The sequence below is a fragment of the Trichosurus vulpecula genome, chromosome 2 (genome assembly GCF_011100635.1).
Source record: "Trichosurus vulpecula isolate mTriVul1 chromosome 2, mTriVul1.pri, whole genome shotgun sequence".
NCBI lineage: Eukaryota > Metazoa > Chordata > Mammalia > Diprotodontia > Phalangeridae > Trichosurus > Trichosurus vulpecula.
In genome coordinates this window covers 154,134,560-154,158,910 of record NC_050574.1, presented here as the reverse complement: position 1 = coordinate 154,158,910, position 24,351 = coordinate 154,134,560, and the positions used below count along the sequence as shown (strand labels likewise).

General features: G+C 41.3%; 1 protein-coding gene across 1 annotated transcript in view; it reads right to left on the bottom strand.

Annotated features, from left to right (window-relative positions):
- The window catches only part of MAML2 (mastermind like transcriptional coactivator 2), a 148,214-nt gene extending 125,158 nt beyond the window's left edge, over positions 1-23,056 (bottom strand). The window contains exons 1-2 of the mRNA XM_036743964.1: positions 22,967-23,056; positions 19,454-21,004 (exon numbers count right to left, since the gene is read on the bottom strand). Of these exons, the coding sequence (XP_036599859.1) occupies positions 19,454-21,004; positions 22,967-23,056 (1,641 nt within the window). The remainder of the gene's footprint in view (positions 1-19,453; positions 21,005-22,966) is intronic.
- Between the last annotated feature and the right edge of the window lie 1,295 nt (positions 23,057-24,351).

Here is a 24,351-nt window from a genome sequence, read left to right as displayed (position 1 = left end):
CTGACTCTTCATCATAACTTCTCAGGGAAAGGGCACAGCTACATTCCAGAACTGGCTGTGTAGTCCATTAAGTCTTCATTTATCAGTTTTACAAGTATTGAAGCAGTAATAGAAATATTCAGCATCCAACAACCAATACCAGTGTTGTGTTAATGAGTCCCGTTGGTCAAATGACATTGCAAGGAGAGAGACAAGGGTGCGTACAAATAGGAAGTTATGGCGGAAATGAGAGGCAGCCTGACGTAGTGGATAAATAGAGCTGATTTTGGGGCCAGGAGGACTAACTGCCTCTGACACACACTGGTTATCTTAACCTCCTGATGCTGATCTACATTGTTTGAAGGCATTTCCTCATATGGGAGTTCCCTATACCAAGGAAATCATAGGCCCAATCCCTATCCCTGTCTTACAGTGGAAATGCTGGTTCCTTTGAAGATTACTGTCCTCAATTTCCAACAGTCAGTCAGTTAATAGCCATTTATTAAATGTTTACTATGTGCCAGGCACTGTGCTAAGAATTGGAGATATGAAGAAAGGCAATGCCTTCAACCACCTCAGCTCTAGCCCCACCAATGCATGCAGGTCTAACCAAGGTGCTCCAAAGACCAACACAAACTTCTTTAATCCTGAGTTTTGGAGGATGGTAAGGACTGCAAATTAACCGGGGTCTACTCAATTTTATACCGCAACCACAGAGTAAGGTTGGAACTGAAATGGCCTCCAAGGATTGGGATGGGATGAAAGAGATGTTATTTTTTGAGGCCCTGAAACTGTGACATTTGATAGAGACCCAAAGATTAGAGGGCCTTATTAATAACTCAGGGAGCTCAACAGATGGAATGAAGAAGTGTTGGTGACTTAGTGGACTGGGGCAGTAGTGATCAAATAGGTGGGACAGGGAGATATGTATGCCATGGTGAATAGACAGCTAAATGTGGAGTCAGGAAATCAAGACAGGAATCCCACTTCAGTCACTTATTAGCATCATAAGCAAGCACCTTGAGTCTCAGTTTCTTCATCTATGAAGTGGGAACAAGAACAATTGTAGTCCCTGCCTCACAACATTGTCTTGAGGGGAACACTTTGTAAACCTTGAAGAGCTACAGAGGTATGGGTTCTTACAATTATGGTGATAATTCACATTCCCAGACTTGTTGTATCAAACCATGAGCCTTATCTGGAGCATCGAGCAGTATGTGGGGGCAGGTAGACTTAGATTCAGCAGCCAAATAAAGAAGAATAGGTACCCTGGCCTCATTTTTCTTCTGAGATCTTGAAAACATCATCTTGCAACATGCCTCCTCCAGGAAAACAGCTGTGGGCTTTACTCTGTTCAGCTCCATACAATGTGTTGCTAGAGAATAATGTCCCCATGATATTGTTCAGGTTCATTGCATCCAATGCAAATTTTCCACCAGAGGGCTCTAATTAGTATCCCAAGAGCTGTGTCTGCTTTGTCAGTGTGTTCATGTGTATGTGAGTGTGTCTCTCTGTGTGTTTAAACTCGGGCCCCACTGCCGGCTTGAAACCCAACAATGCAGATGGATAAGATGATTCATTAGCATTACGTCTCCCAGATCCCAGCCGTCTAAACATTTTTACAGTCCTTGGTTTCAAAACTAGAGCTGTTCACAGTAAACACCTTCGGTCTTTTGCTTCTTAGTACATGACTTTAATTAACCATTAATGTGCAAATGGCATGATTAGTTTATGGCTTAAATGGTTTTTAACTTCCTTTGGATTCCATACTCCCCCTCCCCCTTCAACCTCCTCCTGAATGGATAACCAGTGGCTGCTGATTAGAAAAAGCAAAACTAATTAGAATGGGCGCAAAGGGGGCACTTTGGGTCACCTACATTAATGCACATTACAGTTAAGGATCTGTCAGATTTTCCATTAACCCTCTTGCCCAACCTCCTTCCCATCTCCAGGATCAAATCATCTTCTCATCCCCTCAGCCCCCCTTCTCTTGGTTGGAAACTTGACATTCAACAGGCAAAATTACCCTGTTAACACTGCAAACACACAACCCCCATTAATGAGATTGATGCATGGATGTATGCCCTGGGATGGGAATAATATAAACCATTTCCTCATTCAGAAGACTAGAATGAGCTGAACTGTCTTTCATAGAGTAATGTTCACTGTCCTTATTAGATCTCTATAAACATAAGTATATATGTATATATGCATACATCCACATTCAGAGGAAGAGAGGGAGGAGGAGAGAGAAGAGAAGGAGAGAGGGAGGGAAAGTAAAAGTGAGGGAGAGGGAAGGGAAGAGAGAGAGAAGGGAAAGGAAGAGAGATGAGTAAAGCTAGTTGCTACAGGTTGAATCCCTTGATGTACTGAAAAGGGAAAGGAAAAGAGAGAGAGAGAGAGAGAGAGAGAGAGAGAGAGAGAGAGAGAGAGGTGAAGAGAAAAGGAAGGGAAGAGACAGAAAAGGAAAGAGGGAGAAAGGGAAGATAGAAGAAAAGGAAGGAGGAAAGGGAGAAGAAGGAAAAGAAAACAAAGAAATAAGAGGGAAGTCTGTTATTACAAACTGACTCTCTTGATGGTGCTCTAAGATTTTACATACTAGGGTAAGAAAAATAGAAAATAAAAGAGGATACTTAGGAAATACAAGTCTGCTGTGCAAACAGTTAAATTAATGTCTTACAAAGATAATCTCACAGGTTGAAGGGGAAAGAATTAAATTATTTGGTTTCAGTTCCTAAGGTAACTATTAAAACTTCCAGTTCTAAATCTGTGGTCATATGACTAGAATATTGGCCATAATCATGACCAATATCTTGAAGGATTCATAGATTCAGTGCCAGAAGGGCCCTCAGAAGCCAGCTAGCCCCACTCCCTCATTTTATAGTTAATAAAAATGAGACCCAGAGGGGTTAAGTGATTTATTTGCCCACGGCAATACAGGTGGCAAGTGACAGAACCTATATCTGAACCCAGGTGTTTATTAGAAATCCACCATTGTATCACATCGCTTCCCATTAATCAATGAGAGACTCCTTTACAATGAAGCTTGCTGATGAAAGGGAGTGTGATCCTGCAACAATGATAATAAATAGCAAACAATAAGAGAAATAGCTGACATATAGTATTTTCGGGTTTGCAAAGAACCTTACCTAGGTTATCTCGTTGGATTCTCGTGGCAACTTTGTGAAGTAGATGCTGTTATCACCCTCATTTTACAAAAGAGGAAGCTGAAGATCAAAAGGGTACAAGTAACTTGCCTATAGTCTCACACACACGCACACACACACACACACACACACACACATATCAGAAGCAGGATTCAGATACAAAACTCTCCTGATCTTATGTCGAAAGCTTTTTTCTCTATAGTCTCTCTAGCACAACCCCTATTGTGTGCCCAATACAAAGCCACAATGACACCACTCAATGTGTTCCCTGGTGATAAAAAAAAATGGAGTAATGAGCAAATGTTACTTATAAGTTAAATTCAAACAAGCTTCCAAATTTTGAGACCGAGAATCACATTAAAAATTGTTTTCAGTTGGGATAGAAAGTAGGATGACTGAAATGTCCATTTAGTCCCACTGGCAGGATTTCTAGTCAGATAGAAGCAAGAAAACTTGTGAACAGAATGAGAATAGGGGTCTGAAAGACTTCTTGACCTACTGCCAGACTCATGGCTAGAGACATTTAGACAAGGTGGGCATTATGGTTTATGGTTCTGCCACAGGGACATGGGCAAAGCCAAACAAACATCAGAATCACAAATTCTCATAGTTTAGGAGGGAGCTCTGAAACCATCTACTTCAATCTATAGCCAAACAGGACTAGGGACTGCAACCTACATGTTCCATGGTAATAGAGCTCTCCAGTGACAGGGAACCTAGCACAAGGCAGCTCCCACCTCCCCCTTTCTGACAGTTCTGTGGGTAGGAGCTGCCAGAAAGCAAAGTGGATAGAGTTCCTGGCTTGGGATCAGGAATACTCATCTTTGTGAGTTCAAATCCGGCCTCAGACACTTACAACTGTGTGACCCTGGGCAAGTCACTTGTTTCCCTCAGTTTCTGCATCTGTTAAAAAAATAAGCTGGAGAAGGAAATGGCAAACCACTCTAGTATCTTTGTTAAGAAACAGATACACTGCATATTTTACACCCACTATCAGAGTGCGATCTTGAAGGCACAGCTTATGTTTTTGCCTTTCTTTGTATCTTTAGGGTTTAGCATAGTATCTAGCACCTAGTTAAATGTTTGTTGACTGACAGATTCATGTTGTAAAGTTTCCAGAATCTTTGCCATTCTGGTAACCTTCCTCTGGATAGGCTTCGGCTCATAAAAGATGGCATCAGGAACTGAATATAATATTTTCGATGCAGCCTGTCTAAGGCAGGAGATAGTAGATAACCTCCCTTGTTCCGGGGAATAAGCATTTATATAGTGCCCACTCTGTGCCAGGCACTGTACTAAGTACTTTTTACAATATCATTTCATTTGCTCCTCACAACAAGCATGGGAGGTATTATCATTCCTGTTTTATAGTTGAGGAAACTAAGGCAGACAGAGATTAAGTGGTTTGTTTAAGGTTGTATAGCCTATAGTAAATGTCTGAGGCTAGATTTGAAGTCAAACCTTCCTGACTCTAGGCTTAGCACTCTATTCACTGAGCCACCAGCTGCTTCTGGGCATTATGTTGTTTTTAAAAATTGAATTAGCTCTTTTTTTGTGTGTTCTGTCATTTCATGCTGTTGACGTATACAGAGTTTATAATCCATTAAACCACTAAGCTTTTTCTCAGAAATGTTCATTCTGTATAATGCACCTCAAGTACAGTAATTCACACTTGTCCCTATTAAATTTCATCTTATTAGAGTAGAACCATAATTGTGGCCTGTCACAATCATATTGGATCCTGATTGTGTCATTCAATGTGTTGGCTATCCTACCCAGCTTTGTATTATCTCCAAATTAAGAAGCATTCATTCCAAGCTTTTATCCAAGTCATTGATAAAAATATTGAACAAAACAGAGCTGAAGTCAGATCCTTGAGACTCTGTCTTAGATACATCCCTCCAAATTATTATTGATCTATTAATGACTATACTCTTTGGGTTCAATCATTCAACCAGTTCTGATTACATCTAACTGTATTAGTATCTAGAATATATTTCTCCAAATCTTATCCATCAGGTCAATATGAGAATCTTTGTCCAATGCTTTGCTGCCATTCAAATAGGCTATGTCTGTGGAGTCCTCTCAACCTAGCATTCTAGAAACTGTCAACAAGGAAAAGGATCTTAATCTGGCATGATTTATTTTTTATGAGACTTTGATAGTGATCACTGCTTTTTCTCAATACACACATTCTCTTTAATACTATCTAATGACATTTTGATGGGAATCAAAGTCAAAATCAAATTTAAATGCCTATATTTCTGGAAAATCCACCCTCTTGCTTTTTTAAAATCAGGAATCTGCCCAGTCCTAGGAATCTCTTTCTCATTTTTCTTGAATTTTCAAAGACCATCTATAGTACCTTGACAATTACATCCAGTAATTCTTTTAGTTCTCATGCAGGTCTGATGACTTAAATTCATCTAGTATAACTAGGTACTCTTACTGTCCCCTCATATATCTCAGTTTTCAGTTCTCTGTTCATAATTTTTGTACTACTTTCCCATTAGAGCATTCTTCAAAGATTATTCCCCTTGGTAGAGAAATCAGGGAGAGAAATAAGAGTTGAATAGGTCTTCCCATCATCCATTATCATCATCTCATTCACTCTGACCTCTGTCTTCTTTCCACTTCCTATCTTTTCTTTGATCTTCTTTTTACCCTCATTGTAGTTTAAAAAAAGGAAAGAGTGCCCTTTTCATTGTCCTTAACAGCTTGTTCTGAGCTTTGGCATCCCAGAAATTATTCTTAACATTCTTTTGTATTCACCATCAGTTACCTGTCCATGTTTTAACGTGTACATGTACTTTTAAAATCCAATATGATCTATGAGTTCCCTGTGCATCCATATTAGTAATTTTGGATAGCTCCATTTTTTCTTTCTCATCAGAATTATTTCTGTTTGTGTCACCAAAATTTCTTGAGAGGAATAGTATCCCATCATCTCTGAGGTAAACTTTCCTTGTGTAATTTTAGGTTATGAAATCCTACCCTTTTATCCCTTCTGAATTCTTCAACAGCTGTCTCTCCCCCGACTTCTCCCATACCAACTTAGGCTGATGCTCAGCTTTCCTCACCTTACCCATTAGAAAATCTATGATAGAGTATTCACTTCTTCCCAAGTTCTCATCATTTCTTCCTAGGCAACTAGCTCCTCCATATTGGTCAGAATTAGATCTATATAGTGGTTTCCCTTATTACTATCTCCAGCATTTAACGAATGAAGGCATTCTTTAGGGCAAGTCAACAATCTGTGAGCTGTTCTATCTTTGGTAAAGGGAAAATACCAGCAGGCACCCAGAGTGTTGAAGTCCATGATCACTACTCTGCCATATCTTTGTGAAATTTCATGAGCTCTTTCTCGAACTCATTGTCTATTTCCTTTTTCTTTAATATTTCATTTTTCCAATTACATGTAAAGAAAATTTTTAACATTCATTTAAAAATATTTGAGTTCCAAATTTTCTTCCTCCTTCCTTCTTCTTCCCCTCCCTAAAATGATAAGCAATTTGATATAGGTTATATATGTTGAAATACACTTTCACCACAAAATACTAACCTAAATGTTCTTCACCCCATATCCACCCCTCTCAAATTTATGGATTTCATGTGGATTGCCAAACGAACATATCCTCTTCTTCTACAACACTATTCTATTTTCAAATGCATTATAATTATTCATAACCATATTCCCATCATGAGTCACATTCCAACTAAGTCTCATATTGATAACTGAGAGAGACATTGTGGTGTAATGGTAGGGACACTAAATCTGGAGTCAGGAGATCTGGGTTTGAATCCCAGTGCCAATATTTATGATGTATGATCATGAGAAAGCCATTTATCTCAGTTTCAGTGTTCTTATCTGTGAAATGAGGACGCTAGATTAGGTGAACCCTAAGATGAATGAATGAATTTTAAAAATTGAGTAGATACTTATGTGCTTAATAGTAATACTCTTGTTGTGATAGTAATGCTATCATGATAATAGTATATAATACTATTACTGTGGTTAAGTGCTGAGAATACAAATGAAAAAGTGAAGCCAGTTCTTGTTTTGAAATGGCTAACATTCTAATGAGGGAGACAACATATCTAGGGAAGCCGTAGCCTAGGAGGAGGATTTTGTCTTGGAAAGTTACTGGGATGGTGAGTGAAGCCAAAGGAGAGTAGATTGGCAGCAGTCCTGTCTTTGATTATGTTTTAGAATTAGAAAATGGGGTGAGGGGTAGCATCTGCTGTTGGTAAGGAGGTAGGGAGCAAAGGGAAGCCGAGCTGGAGTCTGTTTTGATATAGTGGCCCATGTGAGGCACTCACCAATTGGGGAAGCAACTCTAATATTTTGACTTTTAGTTAACCTCTGTGTGCCTCTGTGTTTCCTCACCAGTAAAATGAAGAAGTTGGACTCGGTAGTCTCTAATATTCTTCTACCTCTGACTTCTATGAACAATATAGTAATCATTTTGCTTGTTATTCATGCTCTGCAAATTTGTGTATAGACATCTGAATTGCTATCCTTTTGGGAGAGTATTTCCTGTGAAATGCTCTTTCCCCTCTCCATAGATACTTTTCTTCTGTATATGCCATATCTATTACATTTTGTTGTATGTGGCAAGACAAGTTCAGTGAACTTATTAAGGGAGAAGATGTCTTCCTAAATTAGAAGAAACAGATTCAATTTTGCCTGGTTTGATAACAAAATGAAAATTTTAGAGATTAATGACATATGGGGGTATTTCCAAATAGGTGTAATTTGAGGACTACTGGAAGCCTAGCATCCAACAGCTTCCTTAACATGTCAGGATGCCTGAAATTCTTTTAGATTCATTCTTTTTGGTTCATTAAAGCTTTTCCATATTCAAAAATTATCTACTAAAAAGTAAACACTCCTGGGAGGGGGTAGGACTTTTCATCCTTAGCAACAAAACCCTCAGTGGGGATTGGTTGTCCACCAGCCAAGAGTAAAGCCTAACTGGAAGTAGATGGAGGAGAGGTGCCTGGGGATGATGGAGTCCCTGGAGGAGAAAATCATAGCACTGCAAGAAGAGATGGGAGGGTGCTAAAAATCATACTTTTCCCATTTCCCAATTCTGATTTAGGGACAATCCTGATGGCACAGTTTGTTAGCTAACATTTAAATAGCACTACATGATTACAAAGTATCACATGCTGATTTTCTCATTGTATCCTGATGACAATCCCACGAAGCAGAGAGAGCAAGTATCTTCACTAAGAGGCAGCTAGGTGGCACAGTGAATAGTGCTCTTGTCCTGGAGTCAGCCTCGAACATTTACTAACTATGTAATCTTGGTCAAGTCACTTAACCTCTGCCTCAGTTTCCTCAACTGTAAAGTAGGAATAATAATAGCTCCTATCTCGCAGAGTACTTGTGAGCGTCAAACAAGCTGATATTTGAAAAACACTTAGCCCGGTGCTCACATAGGCACTATATACATGCATGTTATTATTACTACCTTTATTTTACAGATAGGGAAACTGAGGCTGAGAGGTAAAGCAATCTGCCTGATGCCCTATGTTTTTTTTGGAGGGAGGAAGGCAGGGCAATTGGGGTTAAAAGTGACTTGCCCAAGATCACAAAGCTAGTAAGCATGTCAAGTGTCTGAGGCCGGACTCAGGTCCTCCTGACTCCAGGGAGGTGCTCTGCTCACTGCGCCACCTGGCTGCCCCATGATGCCCTATGGTGGAACCAGAATTCAAGCCCAGATCTTTTAACTAATGCCATTGCCCTTTCCACTACCCTCCATGGTCATTTGTTCCCTCAAGCCCTACACTTTTATTCAATCATGGTCCTATGTAAACAATTACAACACACTGTTATAGTTGTGGGGGGAACTACTTTTATTTGCCCTCAGCCTAGCAAGAGTTTCCTGCAGTGCTTATTCAGTAATCATTTCCTCTGCTTTCTCTCTTCTCACTCTCTTCTTAACCCCTTACAATGAGGCTTTGGACCTTATCAGTCCATGGAGGCTGCTCTCTGCAAAGTTACTAATGATCTCTTCGGTGCCAAATCCAACGGCGTTTTCTCAGTCCTCATTCTCCTTGACTCTCTGTGGTCTTTGGCATTGTCGATCATCCTCTCCTCCTTGATGCTCTAGTCTCTCCAGGTTTCTGGGACACCACTCTCTCCTGGTTCTCTGCTGACCTCTCTGACAGCTCCCTCTCCCTCTCCTTTGCTGGATCCTTCTCCAGATCATGTTCTCTCACCACCAGCGTCCCTCAGGGTTCTGTCCTGGGCCCTTTTCTCTTCTTCCTGCATATTACTTTTTTGTTTGTTTATTTTTTTGGAGGTGAAGGCAAGGCAATTGGGGTTGACTTGCCCAAGGTCACACAGCTAGTACATGTGTCAAGTGTCTGAGGCCGAATTTGAATTCAGGTCCTCCTGACTTCAGGGAGGGTGCTCTATTCACTGTGCCACCTAGCTGCCCCTTCCTGTGTATTACTTGGTGATCTCACCAGCCCTTCATGGATGTAGTTACCATCTCTATGCTGATGATTCTCAAATTTACCTAACCTGCCCCAATCTCTCTGCTGACTTATAATATGACATCTATCATTGCCTTTGAGACATCTCAAGCTGGATGTCCAGTAGAGGTCTTAAACTCAACATATCCCAAACCAAACATATTATCTTTCCCCCTACAGCAGAGGTGGGGTACCTGCAGCCTTGAGGCCACATGTGGCCTTCTAGGTCCTTGGGTTTGGCCTTTTGACTGAGTCTAAGTTTTACAGAACAAATCCTTTCATTAAGGGTATTTTTTCTGTGAAATTTGGATTCAGTCAAAGGGCCACACTAGAGGACCTAGAGTTCTGCATGTGACCTTGAGGCTGCAGGTTCCCCACCCCTGCCCTAGATCCTCCTCTCTTCCTACCTTTCCAATTATTGTAGAGGGTAATCCACCATCCTCACAGTCCTTCAGGCTTGCTCATCCCCAACTCCTATCATCTCTCACCTCCCTGTATCCATTTGTTGCCAAGACCTGTCAGTTTGACCTTTGCAAAATCTCTCAAATACATCCCTTCTTTCCTCTGACACTGCCACAGCTCTAGCAGGTCCTCATCACCTCATGCCTGGACTATTACAACAGCCTACTGGTGGATCTGCCTGCCTCAAGTCTCTCCCCACTTCACACCAATCTCCATTCAGCCACTAAGATTTTTTTTAAAGTGCAGTTCTGACCATGTCTTCCTCCTCAGTAAACTCCAATGGCTCCCTGTTCCTCCCAGGATCAAATACATATTTGCTTACTTGTTGCCTTCCCCATAAGATTGTGAGTATCTCAAAGGCAACAGATGTCTTTTGCCTCTTTTTGCTTCCCCAGTGCTTAACACAGTGCCTGGCACCTAGTAAGTGCTTAATCAATATTTATTATTATAATATATAATAAACATGATATTTCTTTGGAATAGAATAAATATGATATTTCCTTTAGAAATGCCAAAAGATATTCAAATGTCAAAGACAAAACTCAAATTCAAAACTTGTGAGAACTAATAAGGATAGGGAAAGGCATAGAACCCATGACATCATTGGTACAGGGAATTTTCAGAGGAGGAAATCCTTCTACAAATGCAGTTCAGCACTTTCTCTGCAACTTAGAGAGTTTCCTAGAGCACAGAGAGGTTAAGTGATGCCCAGCATCACAGAGGTTGGATTTGAATTCAGGTCATCCTGACTTTGAGGCCAGCTCTCTATCCACTATGCCAGTCTGACATTTATTATTTACTAAAATGAATTTAATTGAAACCCCAATAGACTTGAAGTCTATCACTAAAGAATTTTAATTTATTATTGTTAAGCAATGGCCATTGGCTAGAATATAAAGGTATTATCTGTATAAAGTTTCAGGATAAGCTTTCCAAAACTGCTTATATTACTTCTAAATTCAGAAAATGGAAAAACAAGCAAACACGTCACTGGTTTCTTCTCACCCAATGTCAATTGCGGTTGAGGGCATCTTCCTGACATTTCTTCAGTGTACTGAATTCATGACTAATATTTGCTCAGTGGAAATTCAATTCGTTGCTGTTAGAACACTACTTTCTTCTTCCCTGTCACTGCCATTAACCAATACCATACTTCAAGATCCCCAGAGGATATTGTCCTTCTGGTTCATCTCAGAAAGTGAGCAAGGATGTGATAAGAAGGCCTGTGGTCCTACAACTGGGTGAATTTATCTACCCATCAGCAGATATTTCTTGAGCACCAGGTATGTACCTAGCACTATCTAGTCCTGGGGAGTATAAAATTTGTCCACAAAAAAACCTGATAATCAAGGGGAGTTCACAGAGACACACATAAGAATCATAGGTTTAGAGATAGAGGAACCTTGAAAGGGATTGAGTCCAACATTATTATTTTCAATATGAAAAGTGAGACATTTGCTGCTGTGTGACCCTGGGCAGGTCACTTAACCCCATTTGCCTCAGTTTTCTCATCTGTAAAATGAGCTGGAAAAGGAAATGGCAAACCATTCCAAGAAAACCCCAGATGGGGTCACAGAGAGGGGGACATGACTGAAAAATGACAGAACAACAACAGATAGTGAAAGACAAACCATGAAAGAGGAGAAGGAGAAATCCAGATAAGGTCTTTTAGGAAAATATGTAGGAGTTAGGTATGAGCTAAGGCAGTGAGGTAGGAATTAGCACAGTGAATATGCTTATATATTTTAGGGGAAAGAAATCAACCTGCCTGAGCAGAAATTTGTTAGTATATAGCGGGAGATAAATTTGGAAAGGTTGAATGGGAACAGATTACAGAGGGTCCTGAATGTTACATTGAGGAGTCTGGCCTGAGTCCAAAAGGGAAAAAGGTAGCCATTAAGTCAGAAGAAACTCCCTATTCTTCTTTCCCAGAATTTTTGGAGATGGGTGAATTCTGAACTAAATATGCAATCTACTTGAGCTTTATGGATCCAAAATTAGAAAGAAATTCACGCTTTTAAGCATTTGATTACATAGGTCTGAAAAAAAGATCATACTTCTTGGTTCAAAGGGAAAAACCCCTTTGGAACAGAGCCTCATGTGCTTTGGACAACAAATAACTCCTCCCAACCTAAAACAAGTAGTCAATTACTTGGAAATAAATCCAAAACACATGCATTTATCCTCTCCCTACACCCTCTCTCCCACTCCTCAAATAAAGCAGGGAAGAATAATTAAGTAATGAGGTGATTACATTTGCCAACTCACAGACATTATCAGAACTGCTGAAGACATTTTGTGAAACCCTAAATTCTAAGTCTCCCAGCCTTGAGAGAATCCATTTCTGCATCCTATCTTGGATGTGAAACAATATGGGTTCCTGCAGCAACCCAATGGTGTGTTTGCTCAGGAATGACCATGTTCCAGGGCAATGGGCGGCAGATAAAAAATGTTTGGGGCACGGAACAGAGGAGGGGGGAATGTTCCATGGCAGGGCTCCTGTCTGAGCTTTCTTGAGCTGGCCTGGGTGGGTAGGAGGCTGTGAAAGGTGAAGAAGGCCACTTCTCTTCCCATCCCTGCTGCCAAAATGCCACCCTCAGATCCACAAATGATAGATTGCCCTTCTGTGCTAGGGAGCCAAGGAGATCCTCCATTTCTAAGGCCAAGAGGGCTCCAGTTCACAAATTCCAATGCAAATCTTCCCAAGTTTGACACAAAATGAGTGTGACAAGCAAAGAAATAAGACTAGCATTTCCACTCAGGAAGCTCGAGCTGTTAGGCTCAAGAATAGTTGCTTATTTTCCTCCCTATCTTAAGACATGAAAAATAGAGATAATGATTCCAGCACAAGAACACAAATTTCTGCAGTCTGTTGTGGATGGTTGAGTGAAAACAATTCTGAGGCTATAGGCATTGCCTAACTAGAAAGTAATGTGATTAAAAAAAATGTATCCTTCCTCTTCACTCTATGAATTTATACAAATTAATAGCTAATTAGTATATGAACTAATATAATAATAAATTAATGCTCAAACTCTACAAATTAATAGCTAATTGTGAGTGAAGGATTGTCCTTAATGCTGGGAAAAATGTAAGGGTTAGGTAAGACATGGTCTGAGTCCTCATGGAACTTAGAGTCTAGTGTGTGGGGGGGTATAAGACACAGACATAAGTCACTACAAAACATGGTGTTTTATGATAAAAAATGAGGTTTAGTAGTGCTAGATAAAGCCTGAGGGATAAGGCAGTTATTCATAGGGGCTTGGATAATGGAGAAAGTGGAATTTTAAAGGCAGAGGACCTAGGTTTGAATCCTAGCTCTCTCACTTACTACCAGTGGGACCTTACATGAGTCCTCTCTCCACCTCACTTTCCTCAATTGTAAAATGGGGAATTGGGCTAGAAGATCTTAAAGTTCCCTGTCATCTCTTATCCTATCCTCCTAAGACTTTGGCAGCTAAAACGTTTGGAAAGATCAGGCCTTCCAGGCATAGGAAATAGCTTCAGTAAAGGCAAGGAGGCAGGAAAGCCCAAGGCATGTTCAAGAACAGAGTGTTATGATTTGCTGGAGCACAGGGTACATGGAAGTAACTAATATTTGTGAAGGGAAGAAAGCTACGGTTGTGATATATTGTGGAAGGTCTTGAATGCCAGCAGAGTATGCCATGGGTACCCACCAAGGCTCTGTCCTGGGCCCTCTTCTTTTCTCTCTTTATACTATGTTTCTCAGTACCCTCATCAGCTCCCATGGATTCAATTACCATCTCTATGCCAATGATTCTCAGACATATTGATCTAGCTCTAACCTTTCTCCTGACCTCCAGCCTCAAAACTCTAATTGTTTATTGAATGTAAACTGGATGTCTGTAGACATCTTCACCTCAACATGTCCAAAACTGAACTCATTATCTTTCCTCGCCAAACCTTTCCTCTTCCTAAGTGCCTTATTATTGTTGAGGGCAGCACCATCCTACCAGTGATCCAGATTAGGTATTGTCCTGGACACTTCACTCTTTCTCATCTCCTCCACCCAATCACTTGCCAAGTCCTGTCATTTTTACCTTCATAATATCTCTTCTATATGCCCTCTTCTCTCCTCTGACACTGCCACCACCCCGTCCAGGCCATGGACATCACTTCATACTTAGACTATTCCAAATGCTTCCTTATTGTTCCCTCCACCTCAAGTCTCTCCCCACTCCAGTTCACCATCTGCTCAGCTGCCAAAGTGAGTCTCTTAAATTCATGTCTGACCATGTCACCCCTTCTCCCTTCCCCATTCAATAAATTCTCTTGGTCCATATTACATCAAGGATCATACATAAAATTCTCTGCTTAAACTTTAAAACACTTCCTATCTTTCCAGGCTTCTTTCACTTAATCTCCTTCCATTCATTCTGCCATTCAGTGACACTGTACTCCTTGCTGTTTATTGAACAAGAAACTCCATCTCTAGACTATGCATTTTCACTGGCTATTCCCTATGCCCAAAATGATTTCCCTTTTGTCTCTACCTCATCAGTTCTCTGGCTTCTCTCAGATCTCAGTTAAAATCTACCCTTTGGCAAGAAATCTTTTCCAGTCCCCTTTACTGCTAGTTCCTTCCATCTGAGATTGCCTCCAACTGATCCTGTATATATCTAGTTTGTACTAGTTTGCATGTTGTTTCCCTCTTTAGAATATGAACTCCTTGAGGTCAGGAAACGTTTTTGCCTTTCTTTGTATCCCTGGTGTTTAGCAGAGTGCCTGGAACATAGTAGGTGCTTAATAAATATTTGTTGACTTGAGTATCAGTCTTCTGCTAAAATCCTATTCTGAGGCTTCATCATGGCATGGTGGTGCCTCTGGGATTTCAAGGTTCTTAACATGAAAAACAGAATCTTTCAGGTAGGTCCTATTAGAGCAGAGAGGCTTTAAAAACTAACCTGGCCACATCTGTCATCCAAAGACCATCTTAAGCTCTGAAAGCGTCTTCACTAGTGTAACAACAATGTTGCTTGCAGCTGCTGTGGGGGGTGTAAGACTAATAACACCAGCACACAGGAAGGCTGCTAACAAAAATTCCTTGATCTGCGTTTCTAAAGGAAAGCTACTTTAAGGGGTTAACAGTCTTACTTTAATTAAACATACATATATCATTCACTTAGTTCAGGGGAAAAGTCAGCATTCTAAACTTCAGAGAGAATACAAACAGAAATTACAAGCAGAAATTATAAACAGAGAAAATAACACAAATCAACAGACAGGCTTCTAACTGTCTGACCACAGCAATACATATATAGTTACCAGAGAGAGGAGCACCAATCTGGGTCTTCGAAGCCAGGTTTTCAAAGCCGGAGGGCTCCTTAACAGCTACCCAGAGTCCCATCTGGCTACATTACACAAACACTCTTCCAATGAACAAGCCCCCAAAGCAAACCTCACCTTGGAGTATATATACTGTTGCCAATCAATGACACATGATTCAATCAAAGATTTGATTTAAACAAAGGCAACACTCAATAGAAGGCACTCAATTGCTTTAGTGCTGAGAAGCACTCCAAAAGAAAAAACAGCAAAAAGTCCTACTTTGCTTGCCTTTATAACTAGAAGGTTGCCTTTTAAGTGGTGATTTATTTTGGCTCTAGAAACTCGTGAAGACTACTAAGGGACTGCAGTCTGTACAGGTAGAAGAAACACTCACATCAGTGAAATTATGTCTGTTTCAAAGTTTTGATGTGAAAGCTTTCACATGGACCTTTGGAAATAGTGTATAACCATGGAATAACGTGTTCTTAATTATCATCATCACCTCATTTTGGTCATTGACGGGTACACTTTCCCCCAACTTGACAGCCTCATTCACCAGAGCTGATGCCAAATGACTTGCCTCCTGCCAAAAATCAAACCCACCTCACAAGGATGAAGAATGACCACTTTTGAGCATATTCAAAAGAATGTTTCACAGGCCCTAGAAGATCTCCCAATATGAAATTCCAAACAGAATTCAAGCAATGGCCTCCCAAAGGGACAGCTCTGAAGGGGATGGAACTCACTTAGATTAAAAATGTCTGGTGATACTTCATGGAATTAGAGAACTGGCAGGAAACTCATGAGACAGTCTTCAAACACCATCCAACTGTCACCCCATCATGCCATTTTCCCCCTCCTATCACTACCATTGCCTTTCTCTGACCTACCCCAGCTCCAACAATACCCTCCCGACAACTCCAGAAACCACCTCTGAAATCCCTAGAGAATTGAATTTACTCAACTTTGGAATTACTGCCATGGGACTGAGATGTCTTGATTGATGAATGAATACAAACTCATCTAGTAGCCCCAGACCTGACCACACATCCCATTTAGTTGTTTATCCTGGCCATTTTGTCATCTTCTCTGTCATCGTACATAAACACTCTGCCCTCTTTTCCATGTCTTGATCTAAGTACAGTAATTAATTCAATACTACCCTTCCTTTTTGGCCTGTGAATTAATTCACCATTCGTGAGACTCCCCAGGCCAAAGTTCACTTCCACATACAATATCCCATTATATGTGCTGTCTTGCCTTTAGGGTAGGGACTGTCTCACTTTTATATTTTTAGCTCCAGCACTTAGCACAGAGCCTGCCACATAGTAAACACTCAATAAATGATATTTTTAGTCATCCATTCATCTGGTCCAATCCCCCTTAAGCAAAAGGAAGTGGGCATATGCCTCTGGGGTATGGTTTGAGAGGTGTCAATTCCGTAGTATTCCCTTACCTCAATTAAAAGTGTTTCTACCAATGGCCTGCCATGATGCCCACCAATGACCACCTTTTTCATATCTCTTTAATTAAGAGCATGTTTAAGGAATTGTGGAATGCAATTGTGTTTTGTACCATGCTACGTGGGAGGCAGTAATACATTAGCTGACAAATGGAGTAGCAAGGGTTTATTTATCTCATTAATTCATAACCACTTACTGCCAAATAACCAGATAACATAGATCTAGAGTGGGAAGGGATCTGCAAGGTCATGGAATTCAAACCCCTAATTTTAGAGATAAGAAAATTGTGGCCCAGAGAGATTGAGTGACTTAAGCATGGTCATACATGGCAGAGGTGGGATTTGAACCCAAGTCCTCTGACTCCAAATCCTACACACTTTCCATTGCATCATGAGGTCCTGGAGGAGTAGGGTACTTCCTGGAAGGGCCATGCACATAAAGAGGCTAGAAAAAGGGTATTTTAGGTGGCAGGGAGGGGGCTGCTAAAAACTGAGTAGATCTGCACCAAAGGCAAACTTAGCTTACTTTGCAATTTTGTGTACAGTAGCTCCAGAGGACACTTTGGATAGAGATGGATGCACAGGGCTAGAATGAGGCTGAAGAGGTAATTAGGATAGATACAAAGTTCAAAAGGAGACAGTATGGACAGACCACTCGAACCTAACACGTTAATGATGCTTGTGGAGCGTGTGTAAAGCACTTTACATTCTTAAAGGTCCATGTACATGCCAGCTATCATCAGATGGGGGAAGAGGGGAGTTTTTCTTCAGCATTGCATATGTTAAAGGCAATGTGATGTTAGAATGTAATTACCTTGAGAGAAGGGATTGTTTCATTCTTTGAATACATCCCTGGTGCCAAACACAGTGCTCAGCACCCAGAAGACATGTAATAAACTCCTGTTGACTGACTGACAGTAAATACATTTCAGTTAGGATGTGAAGAAATGTTATATTCTCTTCTTATGTTTGGAGGCCAATGGCAGACCGGGCAAATCAAATGCCCAGGAGGATATTTCCCCAGGTAGGGTTTATAATTAAAAGTCCCTTTGTACACCAATTCTTACTTAACATTTATATTGCACACTATAGGCAGTGGAATAAAATTCCTTTAATAATGCCTACATCAGGGCATCCCATAAATCCTGTGTTAGAACTTGTTGTGTAACAAAATCTCTTTATTAATGATCTAAATTCTGATCATTAAGTTTATTATTCTAGGCTAAAAGGTACCTCTTGTTGTCCAATCCTTTCATTTTATAGATGTGGAGACTCAAGGCCAGACTTGAACTCAGGCCTTATGAAACCAAGTTTCTGTATTCTTACCAAATTAACACTGTGCCTCCCTCTTCTACTAGAAAACCATAGAATCTTGGAGCTGCAAGGGATCTCAGACGCTGTCTATTCCACTAGAGACTTCCCTCCCAGGTGGCATTGATCTGTCAGTGATTATACTTTGAATACCACCAGTTATCTTGATTCCAGAGACACCTGACTACAATTATCTAGACCACATCTCTATATTTTCCCCACAAATGTAAGATCAGAGATATTTTCAAGGCTTGGATAGAATGTAGCTATCTACAACAATGCCATAATCTATCAGATGAGTAACCCTGTCAGAAAAGGAAATGAGGTTAGTCTGGCATGACCTGTTCTTGATGAAATCATGCTGGCTCATAGCAAGAATCACATCTCTTTCTAAATGCTCATAAACCATTCTTTTAATAATTGTGTGATCTTCTCTACAGTCAAGAGCTCATGTTCACTACTGAAAGTAGTACATAAATAAAAATACTCTCCTACAAAAAAAATCTAAATGCTTGATTATAGAGTGCTTAAGTTGGAAGGGTCAGAGGTCATCTAGTCTAGAAGTCAAACATTCAGCTTGACTGCCAGAAACACTTTTGAGTGAGGCCTGAACCAGCTTAAAACATAATTGAGAAACCTTTTCTAAAAAATAAAAATACAATGAAACATAGATAACATTACATTTGAAAATTAAGCTAATACACGGCCTCCAGGGATTCTTGCGTGCAGATTAGTGGTCCCCATTTCCATTTGAAATTGAAAACACCACACTAGTCCAATCCTTACTGAAAATGGGAATTCCCTCTACAATATTCCCCACTGATCATTATCCAGCCTTTTTCTGGACACTCTCAGTGAGTAATGCTGGTTTGCTGCATCCGTAGGTAGCCAATTCCATAAATATACACATACATATATATATATATCACAAGTCATAGAGTTAGAGCTAAAAGGGACCTTATTAGGAGGTTCTTCCTTATACTTAGCCAACATGTGTTTCCCTAGAATTTCTCTCCTTTGGTCTTAGCTCTTCCTTCGGGAGGAGCTACACAGAACAGATATAATGGCCCTTCCACATAGCAACCCTTCATATATTTGAAGATGACTATTATGTCCTCCCTGTCAACCTCCATGTGCCCCAAGTCTTCTCGTGGGCTGGATTTTGTACAGATTGCTGAATAATGAGGAAAGCCACTGCCATCTTTGGCTCTGAGACTGGCACTACACAAAAATGTCCCACACATAAAACGCCAATGGATACTCATAGACTCAGAAAGTTGGACTGAAAAGCTCTTACCGGTCTGTGCTGTTGAGAGACTGCATAGGGCAATCCAGAGATGGGCTGGCCCTGCAGCTTCTGCAGCATGATCTTTTGCTGTAGTGGGAGGGATGACCTCAGAAGCGGCTGGGTGGACAGGGTTTGGGTGGGCTGGGGTTGTTGCTGCGGCTGCGGCTGCTGCTGCTGCGGTGGCGGCTGTGCGGGGACCGAGCCCTGTTGCTGCTGTGGTGGAGGCGGTGGTAGTGGTGGCGGCGGCGGCTGCTGCTGCTGCTGCTGCTGCGGTGGCTGCTGCTGCTGCTGCTGTTGCTGGGTGTAATGCAGGAGAGAAGGCTTGCTCTGGGAAGCCAAAACTGAAGGCAATTGCTGGTTTGCTTGTTCTGAGTTAAAGTGGAACAAGGGCTTGGTGTTGCCGTGATGTGGCTCCAAAGGTGGATGAGGGTTGCTCATGAAGTTTCTATTGATGTCCTGAGACTTCTGCTGCATGAGGATATCCAGGTGACTGCTCTGGGTGGTGGGACTTGCTTTGTACATGTAGTTGGCCATTGCTTTTGACTGACTGCCGTTCACCGGCACTCCGGGGATGGCTGGGCTCTGTGGGCTGAACTGTTGCTGACGGAAGGAAGGGCTGGGGATTTTCTCCTGGCCAAATGGCCCTGGCGAAGGCACCGCAGGGGACAAGGCTGACCAGCTGGAAGGCTGGTTTGGCTGGTGCTGCTGTTGCTGCTGCTGCTGCTGCTGCTGCTGAATTAGGGCATGCTGCTGGCGATTGGCAGCTATCTGTTTGAGTTGTTGGGCATGAGAGACTTCTTGCCAGTTGGTCAGGGGCCTACTTGCCCCTGAAGAAGCCTGGGGCTGATTCTGGCTTGGAGGTCCTGAGGGGATTGGGGAAGAGGTGGGAAGGGCAGAACTGGCCATAGAGAAGGCAGGTCCTGTTGAGGGAGGCCTCAGCTGAGGAGAACCAGCTGGGGCTTGGGTCAAACCTGGTGAGTACTCACTCTTGATCACCATCTTCTCCATCTGCAAAGGAGGCCTTGGAGTGCTCCTCTGGTTCTGCTGGCCCAAATCAATATTAAATGGGTCATCCTGCTTTATGGTGGCATTGATCATATTCTCTAGCTCCAGGTCACTCATAGGAGGCACGGATATATTTGTCAGCTCATTAAACAGCTCCTGGAGCTCTGGATCCATCATCATCTGTTCCCCAGGGGCATCTCCATATCTATTGGGAAATATATTTTCCTGTGTCATCTGGCCATCCAAGTGCTTGCTGCAAGACACTGTCTCCCCTGGTTCTTTCTTGACCTCCTTTAGCCCCAGGTTATACATACCATTCCCAGGAGAATGGGCACTAGTTGGAAGGGTACTGGCCTTCCTCAGAGGTCCCTGGCTCATAGGCATTAACTGGCTTTGCCCATTGTTGACATGATGTCCAGTTTGTCCAGCAGGGAGATTTTCCCCTACTCGTATTCTCTTAATATCCAAGAAGGAGTTCTCCACAATGCCATTGGGCCTTTTGGTGTTGGCTGGAGACAGGTTCACCACCTGCTTTCTCTTCAAGGAACCTTGGAGCTGAAAGAGAGAACCAAAAAAAAATGATTAAATTATACTTACAACCTGTACCTAATAATAATCAAAATTCTGCCCTCCTCATTTGAATGTTTTTGCCTTTAAAATGGAAGAGCCTATGAGGAAGAAGAATGAATAGATGTAGCAGTCAGTGAAGGATAGCAAAGCTTTCAATTGCCTGACCAGTACCCAAAAACAGAGTTTGAGGATCAAAAGGTAATTTCTATTAGTGGGTAGGGACCATATGTAGCTCTGTATTTCAGGGCTCAGCAGATGATCAATATTGTTTTTCATTTTTAAATTCAATTATATTTTAATTATCAAGCATTTCTTTTTTTCTTCCTTCTACCTCCTCTTCCCTCCCCAAACTGAAAAAAAAGTAAAACCTTATAACAAGTATAGTGAAGTGTGCATGCAAACACACACACACATACATACACACACAAATTCCCATATTAGTCATGTACAAAAAATGTGTCTCATTCTGTATATTATTCTATCACCTCTTTGTCAAGGTGGGCAGAGTTCTTCATAATCAGTCCTCTAAAATCATGATTGAGACAATCATCGTCTTTTAATGAAAGTATTAAGAGAGTGTTATATCTCTCTCTAAAATGTTCCACACCCACACATATCCACAGAAGGCCAGAAGGGTTACATTTTGGCCCCAGACCAGAAAAGGAGCCAATCAGGGACCTGGGGCACAAACTCAGAACACATTCACAGGCCCTGTTCTAACCTCTCCATCGCTATCACCCTCTAAATAAATACCCTGAATAGTTGCTGTTGGGTTCCAAGGAGTTTATTCAATCTTTTGTTCATGCACTTTTCTAATTGTAATTCCACTGCTAGGCACCAAGGTCTAGATAGTTTTACTCTTATGTCCTGTAACAACCAGGAGATTAGATCTTATTCAAAGTGAGAAGCTCCCAGCTGTAAGGCAACCCCACAGATTTTCCTGGGATAGAGGTGGGGTTGTGGTGGGAGGGGGAGAGAAGACTGGTCTTCTTGTGTTACCTGATCACAAAACTTATAGCCAAAATCAAAGCTAGAATGTGGCTTCTACCACTTTAAGAGATGGGAAGCTTTAAATAAATTGTTTTAAGTGCTTCATTCATCAACCTAATAGAGTGTGTAATATGAACTTCAAAAATTGTAGAGATTGATTCTGAAGGCCATTCCCCCATATCAGCAAATTAACAGGGGCCAGAAAATGCCCATCATTGATCCTCAGATCCTCATAAAGGCTTCTTATTGATCTGACCAGCAAAGTACAAAAATGGCATCCATCAAAAAATGGTCTTCCCAGTGTGGTTGGCCCATTTAAATTATTTACAAATAATTATATAAGATCTGGGGCAGAGAGATATTTTTCCAGCCACAAAATTCGAGCCATCTTTTCCCTCAACCTTCATTTATGACATTTCCTTACTGCCTCCAGACCCTTTTAAAAATTAAGCTCAATTCATTAAGAATATGTGATTCACTAGGAAGGTACCAGGGATACAAAGACAGAAAATGAAATAGGCCCTGTCCTCGAGGAGATTGTATTCTCTCTAAAGCATATGATATATAAATACAATATAATATAAATACAAGAAATATAAATACAAGATAATTTGAAAAGGGAGACAATATTCACAAATGGTGTGATGAGTGAAAATTTTCCTAGAAGGTGGCATTGAGTTTGACTTGGAAGGAAGCTAGGGATTCAGAAAGAATGGCACGAGGAATGAATGCATTCTAGGCATGAAAGATAATCTGTTCAAAAGAATGTAGACATCATGACGGATATCTGGGAAGAATGGAGTAGGCCAGTTTGGCTGGAATATAGAGCATATGAAGAAGAGTAATTTGGACTGTCAGGAAAGATAGGTTAGATAGCTTTTGGTCCATTCCCCCCTCCATTGCCATCATGGTCTAGTGGTACGCCTCTCTACTACTCACCATGTCCTCAGATCTCACCTTGTTCCACTCTGAAAGTTTAACCTCATGGTTTGTAAGGACATAACTCAGGACATAGGGTTTGGAGTTTGAAGGTACTTTAGAGGTCATTTAGTGAAATCTACTTCCTCATTTTACAGATAAAGAAACTGAGACTCCCACAATATATGTAGTAAGTGGCAAAGTCCGGCTTCAAACCTCAGGTTCTACATTCTCCATTGGACAGCGAGAGACCCAGGGCAGTAAACACTGAAAGATCTCGTGGTCACCTTACCCAACCACTACCACCAAATATGATGACAGCTGATATTTATTTAGTAATTTACTACAAAACACTTTGACATATATTAAACTCTCATGTCTGGGAACAAGTCTGTGGGATACAAAGTAGAAGTACTATGACTCCCATTTTTATAGATGAGGAAACTGAGGCACGGAAAGGTGAAGTGACTTGCCAGTAAAACCAGAGGCCAGATTTCAACTTAGGTTTTCCTGACTCTAAGTAAAGAATCAATGCTCTGTGTACATTTATAAGCTGGCAAGTGTCTGGAGGAGGATAACCAAGATGCTGAAAGACATTGAAAGGCTTTGGGCTTATGATATAGGATTGGTTGAAGGAAAAGGGTATGTTTAGCCTGAAGAAAAGAAGACTGGAGATTGGGGATTGGTAACTGTGTTCCAAATATCTGAAGAGGGAATAGATTTGTTCTGTTCAGCCCTGGAGAGTAGAATAAGGAGCAGTGGGCAGAATTTGCAATGAGACAAATTTAGGTTCAGTGTCAGGAAAAACTGGGTAACAATCAGGGCAGTCCCAATGCAGGACGGGCTGCCTTGAAAGGTGGTGCTGCATTTCTCCCCCTTCTCCTTGGAGGTCCTCAAGCAGAGGCTGGACAGCCACTTGTCAGGCACATTCTAGTGGCAATTCCTTCACATACAGATTGGATGAGATGGCTGCTGAGGTCCCTTCCAGCCCTCAGAATCTGTGATTCTGAGACTTAGAGACATGAAGTGAGATACACAGCAAGCTCTGTGTCAGAACCAGAACTTAAATTACACATCATACATTTTTCACTTCAATGTCACCATCGTTATCATAGCCGACACTTCTATAGCTCTTATTACATGCCAGGCAGCGCGCTAAGCACTTTAGTTATTTCTTCATCTGATCTTCACAACAGCCCTGGGAGGGAGGTGCTATTATTCCCATCTTACAGCTGAGAAACAGACAAACTGAGGTTGGGTAACTTGCTCAAGGTCAAACAGTCTGAGGTCGAATTTGAACTCGGTTCTTCTTGACTCCAGGCACAGCACTCTATCCACTGTGCCACCAGCTGCCCCTAACACTGGCTCCCATCATACCCCAGGGAATGGGGTATTAGTTAGGGGTTAAATGGGGTTAAAGTAAG